Source organism: Terrapene carolina, unplaced genomic scaffold, assembly GCF_002925995.2.
Source record: "Terrapene carolina triunguis isolate 2854851 unplaced genomic scaffold, T_m_triunguis-2.0 Scaffold95, whole genome shotgun sequence".
In the NCBI taxonomy this organism is placed as follows: Eukaryota; Metazoa; Chordata; order Testudines; family Emydidae; genus Terrapene; species Terrapene triunguis.
In genome coordinates this window covers 14,872,446-14,887,564 of record NW_020664446.1, presented here as the reverse complement: position 1 = coordinate 14,887,564, position 15,119 = coordinate 14,872,446, and the positions used below count along the sequence as shown (strand labels likewise).

The following is a 15,119-nucleotide window of genomic DNA, read 5'->3' as shown; positions in this document are numbered from 1 at the left end:
CCTACCACACCGCACAACCGGGGTTGCAGCTGCTATTACAGACCACAGGATGGAATAGATGTTTCAGAAGGGGGAGGTTGCACTGCAGATTGGAGAAATATTCCACAGTCTATCCACACTTCACCCTATTAATATGCAAGAACTCTAGCCTTATATGGCTATATGAAATTTCACCTTTAACATAGGGTCTAAGTGGTACATACGTAGTGCCCAAGGTCTTGTGTGGGCCCTCTGCAGAAGGTTGAATTTGCAGCATGAGATAATATCTATAAAAAGGTACATGAACTAAAAATGCAGGATTGCTTTTTTATGCAGTTTCTTGAACACTCTATATCAGTCAGAGGCTGTTCTGGACTAAGCCAGGAAGTGAGCCAAGTATGAAAAACACATCTGAGGTTGTGGAACATCTAAGACTTATTGATCACAGTGTAATTACACTTGAAATGTATTAGGGGAAGTAACTAAAACAATTTTGACTCTAGGTAAGCTGATTTAGGAGCGTGCAAAATGCCCTCAGGGAGGCTGATTGAAATTCTCTCATGAGGTATGGTGAATTTATTTCAGAGAAGAGGGGGACATACTCAGAGAAAAGGTGGATAGATTTGTACATCAATGAAATCTAAACAGACAAACATGGTAATAATGAACCAAAATATTGCACATTTGAAAAGGAAGATGAAGACGATGAATACCATAAGTAAGAACAAGTTAAACCGACAATTAAAGGAGGAAAAGAAATATAAAATGCCAACCTACAGCTGCTTATTGGAACAAACAAAGATTCTTGATTTCAAATATTATAACAATAGGCAGAAGCTACAGATGGAAATATATCCAATCAGAAATAATAGTGGAAAAATATATATAAAGAATCAGACAATTTGTTACATTAAAATGACATTTTTTTCTTATTATCCCAGAAAAGAAGTTGTGGAGATACAATTCCCAAGTGAGGGATCTAGTTTCATGCTGCAGTAGAAGTTAGATAGTGTTCACATAGCAATGGAAACCATAATTAAAAGATGGGATACTTTAAACTTGAATGTGATCCTCTTAAAATAAGCATCTAACACACTGCATGCAGACATTTTTCATTCCAACTGTGTAAAATACCTCATGTAAAAATTAGAGATGCATCCAAACCAAGACCCGGGCCTGTATCTGTATTTGAGCCAGATCAAATCTTGGATCCAAACACCCCGATATTCTGGCAGGTTCAGAATCCAGATACAAACTGTGTGGCTCTAGGCCATCACTAGTAATAGAAATAACTAGACTATTTTACATTTATTGCATGTAGCATTTTCATTCAAGCATCACAAAGCTGTTTATAAATAATCAAAACCTTGTGAGCTAGGTCATATTGGACCTGTGTCACAGATGGGTAGACAGAGGCATGAAGAAGTTAAAAGCCCACATTTTCTAAAGAAGCCATTCATTTTTGGTGACTACATTTTTGGATGTCCTAGTTGAGAAAACTTTTTTCAGATGTGCTAAGCACTCATAATTCTAAAGAAAAAAAAATTGGTGCCTGCTCAGCGTCTTTGAAAATCAGGCCCTAGGTGTTTGAAGTATGATGCACAAAAATGGAGGCTCCAAAAATTAGTTCCACTTCTGAAAGTGTTGGCATAAGTTACTTGTCTGTGGTCCCACAGTGAATCCGTTACAGACTAGGAAGAAAACCTAAAAGATTCACAATCACAATCCTTAAATAATAACAGTGGAATGCAACCCCTTAGAGAATGAAAGGGGGCAGATCCTTCAGGAGTGTAAACTGTCATCACTGTTAACATCAGTGAAGCTATGACAACTTACACTAGCTGAGGATCTGCCCGTGGATCTCTATAGCACTAAGATATTCTAAATGTGGTTAAGAATCACCGAGAATGCATTTCTGTGTGCTTTGGGATAGAGGAATTTTAGCTTGTGACAGTAAAAACTGATAAAACAGCAGTTCTCAACCAGGAGTCCAAGGCTCCCTGCTGGGCCTTGAGCAGGTTTCAGGGGGTTCACAAAGCAGGGCTGGCATTAGACTCACTGGGGCCCAGGGCAGAAAGCCAAAGCTCCACCTTTCCAAGCCCCGCCACTTGGGCCTGAAGCTGAAGCCTGAGCAGCTTAGCTATGCGGGGCCCACTGTGGCGTGGGGCCCTGGGCAATTGCCCTGCTTGCTAACCTCTAATGCCAGCCCTGTTTTTTATATGCAGAAAAACAGTTGTTGTGGCACAGGTGGGCCGTGGAGTTTTTATAGCATGTTGTGGGGACCTCAGAAAGAAAAAGGTTGAGAACCCCTGTGCTAGACGGATCTGGAGTTCAACCTGAGCTAGAGAAAGGTGTGTTTTGCCATCAGCTCAAAGTGTGAGCTCTGAAGGGGAACTGTAGATCATTTATCCAGTATCTCCTGCTGAGTCAAGCAGAATTATTCGGGGGTGGAGGGAAAAAGGAGGAGGTGGCTTCCGTTACAAAGCAGCAATCCCTCTGCAATCTCTCTCAGCACTGGAGGTGGATTTATGCCAGTCTAATCCTTAATGTTGCAGAATTAAAGATTCTCTGTATGGAATCTCAATAGTATCAAAGTGAAGTTTGTGCATTTGTTTACCTAATTTCTTAATGTATCTATCATGTTTATTATGGTAGGGCCTAGGGACCAGCTGATAATGGGGCCCCATTATGCTAGGCACCATCCAAACAGAGAATCAGAGATAGTTCTGACACATAAGTATTTTCTTCTATATAGTTTCTCTTCCTTTTTAAAATTTTATTAATTATTAAAGTAAATAATCTGTCTTTTGTTTTATGCAACCCACTGAGATTGGTAATATTCTAATTTGATCTAATTTGAGACGCACTACATTAAAAAGGAGGCATGGGAGAGAGTCTGGGAGAGACAGTCTGTCCTAAAGTCATTTAAAAAGTGGATGGTAATGGCAATTTAATAATTTATGAAGAAAACACCCCAAACTACTTGTTACAGAATAATCCAGTACTTTCTGCTTTCAAGCAACTTTTTCATTTCAAATGGCATTTGCCATTTATCCTCGTTTGCTGTTTTTATCTTGTATCGTTTCTTTTTCTAAGCTTGTGACCCTGATATTTTTCCCTCTACCCCATGACAAACATCACACTCTAACATGTGCTTATCAACTGTTTACACTGTGGTAAATTGACTAAAAGCCTCTTTAACATTTCCTCATTTAGAGATCTCTCCTGATCAATGGTGAGTTATATGAACAAAGGACTTGTGTTTCATGGTGTTTGCTATTCTTTTGCTTATTACATATGAGAATTGGCTCAAGTACATTCATTCTTCCATGAATTCATACCAAATGCTCTATGCTAAATTATGCATTGCCATGTTTTGCAATCTTATCCTCTATCATTGTTCCAGTGTCTTGCACAATACTGAAATCAGTGTTGTAGGCCTGAAATATTCTGGCCCCTCGCATGTTTGTCTTAAAGGTCACCTGCAAAGAAAAAAAAATTGGACATGACATTTTTTTGTTTCTTTTTGATGTATAACGGAGGCCTGACATGTTTTTTTCCTAGAGAAGAAAAAGATGTTTTCCCTTACTTTTTTTAATCTTAGAAATATCAGGAATATATATATTGAGAGAGCCTGATTTTGCATTTTAGGCAGTTGTTTATACCTGTTCAAAGAGTGTGCAAAATACGACTAAAACACGATGGATAGGTTTTATACCCACTTTGTAAAGTGACAATATGAGGTGGAAGACACTAGAGAATCAGGCCTATTGTCTTCCCTTTTCTTTTTGAAGGTCTCTTTGGAGGACCAGAGTACTGGATTGTTAGCTTTCTATGCCTTCATTGAACGGATAATGATATTGGCCCTGATTCAGGAAAGCACTTAAACATAAGCTTAAATCCATTCCTATTCAAAAGCAGCCCCAGTGATTTCAATGGGAGTTAAAGTATGTGCTTATGTGCTTTCCTCAACCTGGCCCACTGATTCTAAGAAAGATCTTTTGTCCTATCTCTGTTAGATGTGTTGAGTTAAATAACAAAGACCAGAGCATTTAAACAGTTTTAAAATTCCTTCCTCTTTGTTGCTCAAATTTCATTTCTTTGGTTCAGTTGTCCATAGAATCTTCCAGAAAAATTAACAGTAGCTGAATTTCTAAACTTAAAACAAAAAAAACCCGAAACAAAATAAATACATTTCAGGCCCTCTTGATACAACATAAGGATGCAATCCCCCCTCCCCTTTTTGTCATTTACAGGTCACATTTAATTAGACTTCCTTACCTTCCCATCAGATTCTCATCCCATTCCATTTTACTCTACATTTCAGACACATCCTGTCAGTTTGCATTCTAACATATTTGTTGCTTAGTGTTTCCCTTCATTCTTTCATTCTTAAGAAAACTACAAACCACAAAATTCTGATTCCTGATGCTCCTTTTAGACCATGCTAGTCTTTCCCAGGAGAAAAACCTTCAGGAAAGGATAAGTAAGCCCTGGAAACTCTAAAAGGTGCATCCCAGGGGCAGCTACAGGGAACCCAATGGAACTAAATTACTAATGGTTTACGCCAAGTTTGGAACCACACTGATCACAATAGTAGAGGAAAGGATCCGCCCCTTAACATAGAAATCTGCACTTGTACTTTCTGGTGTTTTTCCTTACCTAAAATCAAATCTACTATAAACTCTATGACTATTTCCTATTTAAACAGCAATTCAATGTCAAATCCACAATTCATTCCTATTATCTATTCCTATTTTATACACCCTTGTGCTTCAGTAGTTAAAATCTCCCATTATGACCTCTTTGGCCTTCTTATATCCAATCATGAACATCCAATCATTTCAACTGTCAGTCATGGGCTCTATAAAAAGTTCACACTCTGAAGCATCTCTAGTCTCAATCCATGGCTTTGTATCATTACCAGGTTCTCAAAAATCCTGAATTTCATAGGCTAATACTTACCTGCACTAAAAAATTGTACCTCTTGTTTTCCATGGTGTTTAAAAAAAATGCAGTTCAGGAAGTTGACTTTTCTAAATTAAAAAAGGTAAATAAATCCAAAATTAGGTCTCTTTTGCATAAATTCCAAAATACAAAAGGATAAAATATAGTGTGATATCAAAAACTCACTTGTGTGATCAATACTATAGTGTTGTAGTTTATTAATTAAAATGCAGCAAGGTGGACTAAAGTGTAAATCAGGTTCTAAAAAATAGCCTTTATCATTGAAAAAAATCCTCATAACAAACTTAAAGCTATTTTAAAAAACTTTTTAAGTACAAAAGACAGGCAAGTGACTAATCCATGGCACAGGCAAGCAGCTGGTAAAATATAATTTATAAATAGCACCTAATAGCAACTTTTGGAGAATGTACTGAGGCTACTGTTTTTGTGTTTATGGTCAATTTATGCCCAGATTTATCCTATAAACCAGTTTGCTCTATTAAATTAATAGATTTTTATAAACATGTTTGTATATAATCTTTTCCATCAATAATGTAGTGTTTTATTTCTATTGCTAACTTTTCATTTATGATGAAACAAATTAAATAAATAGCTCTTCTGAGTTACATACCTTCATAAAAATTCAAAATTTCTCTAATTTTCTGTTCAAAAAGTCGCTGCATGTCTTTCCCCCCTCTTTTAGCCAAGCCTCATACGCAATATGCTTTCTTTTAGCTTCTTTATGCCATTTGTGCATTTATCTCTGTGCAACACTGATTTAAAGTACTCCTTAGAAATGTCTACTCTTTCTGTAAGAACACATTGTTAGATGTAACTCATCCCATCTGTATAGGATTCATCTGTTTCCTTGCTTGAAAAGAATATGCTCAGTGAAGTGTGGATTGCTTTCTTTTTCCTCACAGTTTCAACAATGTATACATCACAAATTAAAATGTCACTACATCATCTAGAATTCTTGGTTTCTCTTTACAATTTTCACATTCCTTCCTTGTCCACAACAGACTTTATTACAGCTTTTTTACAACATTTGTAATAACTTCTATTCCATTGTGCTATTTAAGTTCTTGTGCTATGCCGATTACCATAATATCTAATACTCCTCCCTCCAAAGGGGCTGGCAGTTGTGGTGGGGGAGTAAACATTGTTAGTAGCACCATTAACTCCCAAACTGATTTATGTCAGGAAATCCATCAGGACCTGAGAGGAGCATGCTGCAGAGAACAGTTGCTTTTCAGTTTCACCCCAATTAAATGTTTGCTTTATCCAAAACTATAGACACTGCAGTGGTCCCATTAAGTGACTTTTGTAAGCTCTCAGGAAAGGAGTATCTTGTAAAGTGGAACTGCTCTTTCCCCTTCCATTCTTTCAACCCAATTTTTGACACATTTGCTCCCTTTTATTCTCCCCCCGCCCCCGCTCTCCCTCCCAAGAGGACATTACTGGGCTACTGCAATTGATTCCATATAAGTATGGTGGTCTCATTCTAGTTCCTGATGAATATGGGTCCACATAAGGCAAACAGATGAAAAACCACCTGTGTAATTTGGCAATAACTACGCAGGACTGATATAGCAGTTGCAGATGGATGTTGCAGGGCAGGATCTGAATTTGATCTTGTTGGTGTTGATCCAGAACTTTCAAGATGTACTAATTTATGTCTTGAGTTCTCCCTGCCAGTAAGATTTTTATTTGACTTGCCTAAAATTTATCGAGTTATTGCACTGATATCATAATGCCTCATTACTGGCCCCAATCAGGATCCGTGTAAACCTGATACCTATTTGAGGGATAGAGCAGCTCCTTCTTGGTGCCTCTAAAGTAGAGTGGAGGTGTCATTGAGTACTGCTGTCTATGGCAAGAATCCAGCTTGTAGTGGTCATCCAGTCTCACAGCCAAACTAATATTTTTGCCGCAAATATAGTATCAAGGGGTAGCCCAATTCCACGGTTACGCTTGTGTGAGAGCAGAAAAATTTCTGCATGTGTAATTAGATACGTATGTAATGATAGCCATTTCTGCTGCTATTTAAACAGATAGAAGAATGTTTAAGTTATGCCCCTTTAATCAAACTAGAGTGCAAGCACTTTAAGGCGGGGACTGTGTTTTTGAAGGTCTTTATATGGCACGTAACATAGTGAGGCCCAGATCTAGATTGATGCCTCCAGATGCTCCTGGAATACAAATAATAAAATAACAGACAGGATAGACTGTTAAAACCAGAAGGTTCCATGATGATTGGGGAGCCCCTTTAATTGGAGACTGGTCAAAATGTGAGATTCAGACGATTCCATGGCAGTTGGGAACAGTTGTGGAAGAAGAGCAACTATCACCACAGCCCTGCAAATCTGAAGATATCCACGGACCATGTTGATGGATCGGATGTGGACACAAATTTTGCATCCACGCAGAGCTCTAACTGATCACTGAAGTCGCTTGTCCTGGTGTTTTGTAACCAGCGGTGGGAACTTTTTTCTTCTTTCCATTGCTAGACGAGAAAGGGACCAGAAACAGGGTTTTCCGAGATCGTTTCTCAAAAGCTAGGATACTGCAATTCATTTATTAGTGAGAGCATTTTAAGAACTCTGGGTGGTCAGAAACCAGGAGGCAGGTCCCCACAACACCATCATTCTCTAGCCCAGTGGTCTCCAAAGTGGGTGCGCAGGAGGCTGCTTGGGGGTGCACAGCAGGAGGAGTGTTTTTTTTTTTTTTTTTTTTTTTTCTGCAAAAATGGTAGAGCCGACGCGGCAGGGGGTGCGTGCAAAATTTTTTTTTTACTGACAGGGGTGCGCGATCAAAAAAGTTTGGAGATGACGGCTCTAGCCATTTTCAAGAGCTGTTCAGTCCAGTCTAGTCTACATCAGCCCAGCCTCCAGACAGCATCTGCAAAGGCAACGCCCAATGGGCTCTCGAACCTCCTGCTCAAGGGCGGATGCAAAGGCTAGAGGGGCAAAGGAACACTGAGAAAACAGCATTTTGGCCCGTCTCCAGCGCCTGTGCAAAGCGTGCCGAAAGGGACTGCCTGGGTGTAATAAACATGGCAGAGAGTGAACTGCAGGGGTTGGGAGCGGTGCCTAGTCCTGAGCGGGGAGGGGGTCCTGGGAGTGACGGGCAGAGGTGGGCAGCTGCAGGGCGTAGTGCGCTAATTCCTTGGCACTGCCCGCAGCACCAGCAGGCAGCCAGCCCCCCCCCCCCGGCGCACGCTGCCCAACTTGCGGCCGGGCGTCGCGCGCACACGCACCGCTCCTCCCCAAGCCCCTCCTACCGGCGGTGTTATGACGTCACCGCGCAGGACGCCGTGCCCTGTGACGTACGGGGTAAGGCCCTCCTCTCTCCTCCAATCCGGGGGGACGGGGAGGGAAGCGGCCGTTGGTTTCTCCGCCCGGCTGGGGGCGGGAGGTGAGACCCGGATGAGGCGGCAGCTGGCTGCTGCTGTGTGAGGCGGAGCGGACCGCAGAGGAGCCGCGCGGGTGTCTCGGGCGGACTCAGGCGGAGGCTGCGCCTCCCCCGCCCCGTTCCCAGCCCCTCCGCACCTGCCCCAGCTCCATGCCCACAAGATGGAGGCGGCGGCGCTGGTGTGAGGGGGGAGCCCGTGCCCAGGTGCGCGCCTGGCGGGCGTCGAGGCGGAGATGCTGCTGGTCTATGTGATCCTGATCTCGGCTCTGGCCGGTTCCTGCATCACGCTGCTGCTCCAGCTGCTGCTGCTCTACAGGAGGAAGCCGGAGCCCCCCGGGGTGGCCAGAGCCCCCAGCGGCCTCTTCTTCGCCAGGGTCCTGCCTGACCACAGCCTCAGGGACTATTTCCACGGCTCAGACCCGGCGGGCAGCCATCAGCCCCAGGAGCCTGCCCCTGCCTCCGCCTCCGCTGCTACCCCCTCCCCGGGCGCCGCCAAGCCCCAGGCTGAGCCCGGCGCCAAGCAGCAGCAGCAGCAAGAGCCCCCTGCGCCCCCTTCCTCCCGAGAGGAGACCTGCTACTTCCTCAATGCCATCTGCCTCTTCCTCTTCAGGGAGCTCAGGGACACCTCCCTGGTCAGGCACTGGGTCACCAAGAAGATCAAGGTGGAGTTCGAGGAGCTGCTGCAGACCAAGATGACGGGCAAGGTGCTGGAGGGGCTCAGCCTCAGGGATGTGTCGCTGGGCGACGTGGTGCCCATCTTCAAATCCATCAAGCTCATCCGGCCAGTGATCTGCAGTGATGAGGGCTGCCCCGAGGAACTGGGCTTCGAGGTGGACCTGGAGTATAATGGTGGCTTCCACCTAGCCATCGATGCGGACCTGGTCTTTGGCAAGTCGGCTTACCTCTTCGTCAAGATCTCCCGGGTGATGGGGAAGCTGAGACTGGTCTTCACCCGCTTGCCCTTCACGCACTGGTCCTTTTCTTTCATGGATGATCCTGTGATAGGCTTTGAGGTGAAATCCCAGTTTGAGGGGAGGCCCATGCCCCAGCTCACTTCTATCATCGTCAACCAGTTCAAGAAGGTCATCAAGCGCAAGCACACCTTACCCAATTATAAAATCAGGTAAGGTGCCATGTGCCCCTCTTCCCTGCAGTTACCTTGGGACAGGCTGCATTCAAATGCCTGTCATGTACTCACAGATAAGGAAAGGTTTTTATTGGCACTTTTCCAGGCATATGACAATGACACTTGTATAGTATCTTTCATCTTGTGATCTCAAAGCATGTTGTAAAGGTGAATTAGTATCACTTTCATTGTTTTACAGATGAAGAACGTGAAGCACACAGTGTGGTCCAAGATCAGATAGTAAATTAATGATAGAACAGGTGATAGAACCCAGGTATCCCAACTCCCAGCCAGTGCCTTATCCACTTGCTCTATGCTACCTCTTTGGAATGTAGAAGGATGGCCTTGTGGCTAAAGCACAGGATGCAAAGTTGGAATATGTGGGCTTTGTTCCAGGATCTGCTATTGACTGACTGTGCGACCATGGGCAAGTCACTTGGCCTTACATTTCCTATCTTAAAAAACAGGGACAGTAATTCTCACGTGAGGCAGGAACTAATTCACTCACTGTAAAGTGCTTTGATATTCTCTGAAAGGTTCTGTAAAAGTGCAAAATATTATCTTTTTTCCTCCAGTTCATTGCTGCTTCCCCCTGCTCCTCCAGCCCCTCCATCTGCCCTTGTGCAGGTCTAAGAGTTACATGGGGACTACTGCTCGCTACTCAAGCTGCCATCATGGTATTTTCTAGTGTCAACTTTGTCTTTCTTGTAGTAAAGGAGTGTGAAGAGCACCTTCTATCTGATTTATACACACTGCAGTTTTGCATATAATGGGATGTCCAGTGATTTATCTGTAGTGGAAGAATCCAAGTGATCAGTTACTTACCAGTCTTAGGGAACACATTTGTCCTCCCATCCACCTGTATGTTCTTCTATAGTTTGCATGATTACTTGCTAAATATATTAATGTGACCCTTGCATGGTGTCAAGTATCAGGGGATAGCCGTGTTAGTCTGTATCTACAAAAACAACAAGGAGTCTGGTGGCACCTTAAAGTTAGTCTTTAAGGTGCCACCAGACTCCTTGTTGTTAATGTGACCCTGTTTACTTGATTCCTCAGCACTAAGACCTCTGTAAAGTTCCTCTCAGGGGAAGCCACACAAAGGAATCACTGAAGAGGTCCATCTTAATTCTAAAGTATATTTAATTTTTACGTTGAGGAGATGGCTTTAAAAGCCTTTCCTGTCTATTTTTTGTTACACATTATGCTAAGCTTGTGTGACTGTATATATGTGGAAAATGATCTAGGGTGTGGAAAATCCACAAAAGCAGGGCAGGTAAGAAACTTCTCAGGGTAAATGCCATATCAGAAACTTAATTCTCTTAACAATTTAGAGGCTTTATGGTTGTGAATATAACTTAGAAAGTCTGACTCAAGTCTAAACCAATGTGGTTGGGTCTTCCTGAGTCTTCAGACAGACACTTCCAGTACTTCAGCTGTTACTCATAGCATTCCCACAGTGCAGCAAAATGAAAACTGACTGGAAGCTTGTCAGCTTTAAGGGCTGCTATTGGAACATTGTGGACAACAGTGAAATTCACAAGAATCAGGTCAGTTTCGTACAGTTGCAGTTTGGGAAAGGGACTTGAGCTACTGGTTGTGGAAAAGGACCTAAAACAGAGACTTTAAACCATGATTTGAGGATTCCAGTAACTTAGAGGTTAGGGTCTATTTCAGCAGAGGGTGGGTGAGGTTCTGCAACGTGCAGGTCAGACTAGATGATCATGATGGTGGTCCCTTCTGACCTTATTCTCTGAAGACTAGGGCAGTAAGGCCCCCACTGACTTCAACAACCACTTGCAGCAAAGTGAGGAGGGAGGAGAGAACATTCTCCTCCCTTCTTCCTTCCAGTTGCTAGAGTGTCTGTGTGTAGGTCAGTGATGGCTCACTCCCCTCTTCAAGCAGTTGTGGAAGGGGTCTTGCATCTTACTTGGGAGGTGCCCCTGGATAGTGGAGGCCCCTCTCCTCATTCAGTCCAAGATATTAGATGTCATGGGAATTTTTCAAATCCTGTGCATGAGAGCTACTGGGTTAGGATTGTGAGTGCGGGTGAGAGAGAAAGAAAGAAAGTGATAAGTTAAGAAAGAGGAGTATGTTGTGGTGGAGGGGAGATGGACTTTGAAAAGAGAATTCTGAGTGACGGAAAATACTGGGCAGAGGTAGAGCACAAAATTTAGGGCTTGGCTACACTTGTGAATAACAGTGCAATAAAGGAGCCCTGGGCGCACTAGCTCACTACCCGTCCACACTGGCAAGGCACGTAGAGCGCTCTGACTCCACGCCTACAGCGCTGCTGGTACTCCATCTTGGCGAGTGAAATAACGTTTGCTTCGCCTCCGCTGGAGTGCCGCAGCGCCAGTGTGGACGAGGTGTTGCATTACTGTGCTCTGATCAGCCTCCGGAAACGTCCCATAATCCCCTTAAGTCAAGTGGCCACTCTTCTCATTCTTTTGAACTCACTGTAGGAATGCGGATATGCCGTTTGAAAGCTCTGTTTCTGACAGCCGGCTGCTTATCTGCTTCGAGATAAGATAAGTGTGCTCTGAGACAGATTAGTGTGGAATGCTGTGTGTGAGAGAGAGGGGGGAGGGAGGGTCTGCTGCTGTCTGAACTTACAAGATAGCATGCTGACATGTCCTCAGCCCCCCAAAAACTCACTCTCTCTCCCCCCACATACATACAACACACTCCCTGTCACACTGCTCCCCACCCCCTCATTTGAAAAGCACGTTGCAGTCACTTGCATGCTGGGATAGCTGCCCATAATGCACCGCTCCCAATGCCACTGCAAGTGCCGCAAATGTGGCCACGCCAGTGCGCTTGAAGCTGTCAGTGTGGACAGGCTGCAGCGCTTTCCCTACTGCGCTCTCCGAAGGCGGGTTTAACTCCTAGCGCTCTACGTTTGCAAGCGTAGCCATGCCCTCAGTAAGAAAGAGAGATGAATGTGGAGAAGGGGTGGGGGAGAAAAGGTAACTGACACTGAAAGAAATGCAGGAAAGGTATGGCATGATATGTTACAGGAAAGAAGAGAATGAATTTCAGGGAAGGAAAGTCTAAGAAATTTTGGAACCTAATTTAAAAAAAATACAATCCAATAAAATATTAAAAACGAAATAGTTATTCCCTTAAATAGCAGGGAGTTTGGCTTTGAAAGTGTCATGGTAGCTTAGCAATTTTTCACCCTGGCTTGAAGACTTAGTACACAGGCTAGTAGGTGTTGAGTAACAAAATATCCACTCCTGTATATAAGACTGTTTCCTCAAGAGATTTGAATGTGCTTTATGGACATTGAAACTTAAAACTTAGAGCGCAATCTGTGTGTATAGTGTTGACCCCCATATACAGAGGGTTAAACCTGAAGCACAAAAGTTTTTCCCCAAGGTAGCACAATGTCAATGGTTATTGGGACAGGGGCCCAGGAGTTCTAATACTGTTCTCAACTCTAAACCACACTGCCTCATAGATGATAACAGTTTTACAAAAGTAATCTTTCTTATTTGGCATTTCATGTTTTAAATTTCTTTAAAAGAAGGCAAAACACTGAACCTGTGATTCAGATATTTATGCTAATTTATTCTTTTATACAATTTTTCAGTGTTTGGGAGGAAGCCAGATAAATTTTTCCTGACGTAAACATTCAATAATTTCTCATCTGTATGGAATGTATTTGTCCCCGCCTCTCTTTTGTCATTTAAAATATTATTGGTTAAATATTTAACAAGCAGTATGTTGTTTGCAGTTCAAGCCCTTTCCGTGGCTTTCCCCTCCCCACCTTCACTCTAGGAGTTTTGCAAACAAATAATTGAATAGTTGTAATAGTAATAGTCTTAGGCTATGTCTACACTAAAAGCTCTATAGCAGCACAGCTGCAGTGCTGCGGCTACACCACTGTAATAGACGCTTGCTACAGACGGGAGGAGTTTTTCTGTTGCTGTAATAAATCCACCCCCTCAAGAGGTAGTGGCTGTGTCAACTGAAGACTTCTTCTGTCAACCCAGCTGTGTCTATACCCAGGCTTAGGTTGGCATAACTATGGGTATGTCTATGTTGCAATTAAAAACCTGTGGCTGGCCCATGCCAGCTGACTTGGGCTAACGGGCTGTTTAATTGTGGTGTAGACGTTCAAGCTTGGGCTGGAGCCTGGGCTCTAGGACCCTGTGAGGTGGGGTAGTAGCCCAAACCCAAACATCTATGCTGCAATTAAACAGCCCCTTAGTCTGACCATGAGTCAATTGGCACCGGCCAGCTGTGGGTGTCGAATTGCTGTGTAGACATACCCTATGTGTCTCGGATGTGAATTTTTCAGACCCCTGAGCGATGTAGCTGGGTCGGTATAAGTTTTAGGTTTAAACCAGGCCTTAGAAAGAGAAGATGTTAGCATACAAGGAGTTCTCTTTTGAACCATTTAAAAAGGGGACATTATTTTGGCTCGGTAATTTCCAAATTGCAGGCCTCAAAGTTGTCCTATCTTGTTTCCAGCTGTTAAATAACATTTAAAGAAGCTAAAAGTACACTTTAAAAAAAATACTATTTGTAAGTAAGCAACTGCTATAGATGCTACAGAGATATTTGATGGCCAATGACAAGAGAGGAGGTCTAGACAATTGTTAATGGATTGTTGAAATGGTCATTCAAACAATATCTTTATTAGGGTATGGCCCCCCCATGACAGAAATTGAGAGCCCCTGCGATAGTCTGCAGTCTATTCTGACTGTCCTGATAAAGCTTGTGTAAACTAAAAGTTTTCATTCATTTTTACTTAATCTTTTGTGATTACTAAGTAGCAGAGGGGTAGCCGTGTTAGTCTGGATCTATAAAAAGCAAAAAAGAGTCCTGTGGCACCTTATAGACTAACAATGTATTGGAGTATATTGGAGCATGCGTCTGACGAAGTGGGTATTCACCCACGAAAGCTTATGCTCCAATACATCTGTGATTACTAAGTGTTTTACAGGCAAATAACTACACAGCCTACTTCTGTTTTTTCCAAATATGAATAAAGTTGTAATGAACAGTTATTGATACGACTCTTTACAAATCATCTCTCCTCTTATGTAATCTAAAAAAAGGCTTTTGCCTCTCTTTGAGTCTTTTCTGATTTTTAACAGATATATAACTTTAACAATCTGTTCATAACGATATAGTTTATTTTAATGTTGAATTTCTTAGGCTGGCTATTCTTTATTGGATGCGATTCTAGATTGTCATCCAGAAAAAAAGTGGAACTGTCCAGCAGAAAATTGCAGTTTTATTAAGTCTTATCATTGTGGTGCTTATTCACCAAGAGCATAATTTGACACATAAGAAATACAAATGTTGAATTGTTTAAGGTTGATGTTGACAGACTTATTTTAAAGGTAACTGAAAGCCGGACTGTCATGTGTGTAATTTGTAAAATCTTCTGTGTTTAAAAAAGCCCAAATTGAGGGGCTCTTGTTTCTATGTGCTGTGTTGTAGCGAGCAATATTGCTGTTTGTACATGTCCCCCAAAGTTTGTCCACAGACCTGCCTCCCAGCTGGAGGAACAACCACCTCTTTGTTACGCCATGTGGATGTTACTCCCATTTTCTTTGGTAAGCTGTCATGTTCCAACTGCTGGAGAATCCTTGGATTCCAGCATTCCATCTGGTAATCACAGGGACTGGAGATGATT

The 15,119-nt window shown here is 42.8% G+C and overlaps 1 protein-coding gene across 1 annotated transcript in view; it reads left to right on the top strand.

Annotated features, from left to right (window-relative positions):
* Positions 1 to 8,432: 8,432 nt before the first annotated feature.
* PDZD8 (PDZ domain containing 8) overlaps positions 8,433 to 15,119 on the top strand; it is a 128,905-nt gene continuing 122,218 nt past the window's right edge. Inside the window, exon 1 of the mRNA XM_026651054.2 lies at positions 8,433 to 9,463. Within this exon, the coding sequence (XP_026506839.1) occupies positions 8,574 to 9,463 (890 nt within the window). The 5' untranslated portion in view covers positions 8,433 to 8,573. The remainder of the gene's footprint in view (positions 9,464 to 15,119) is intronic.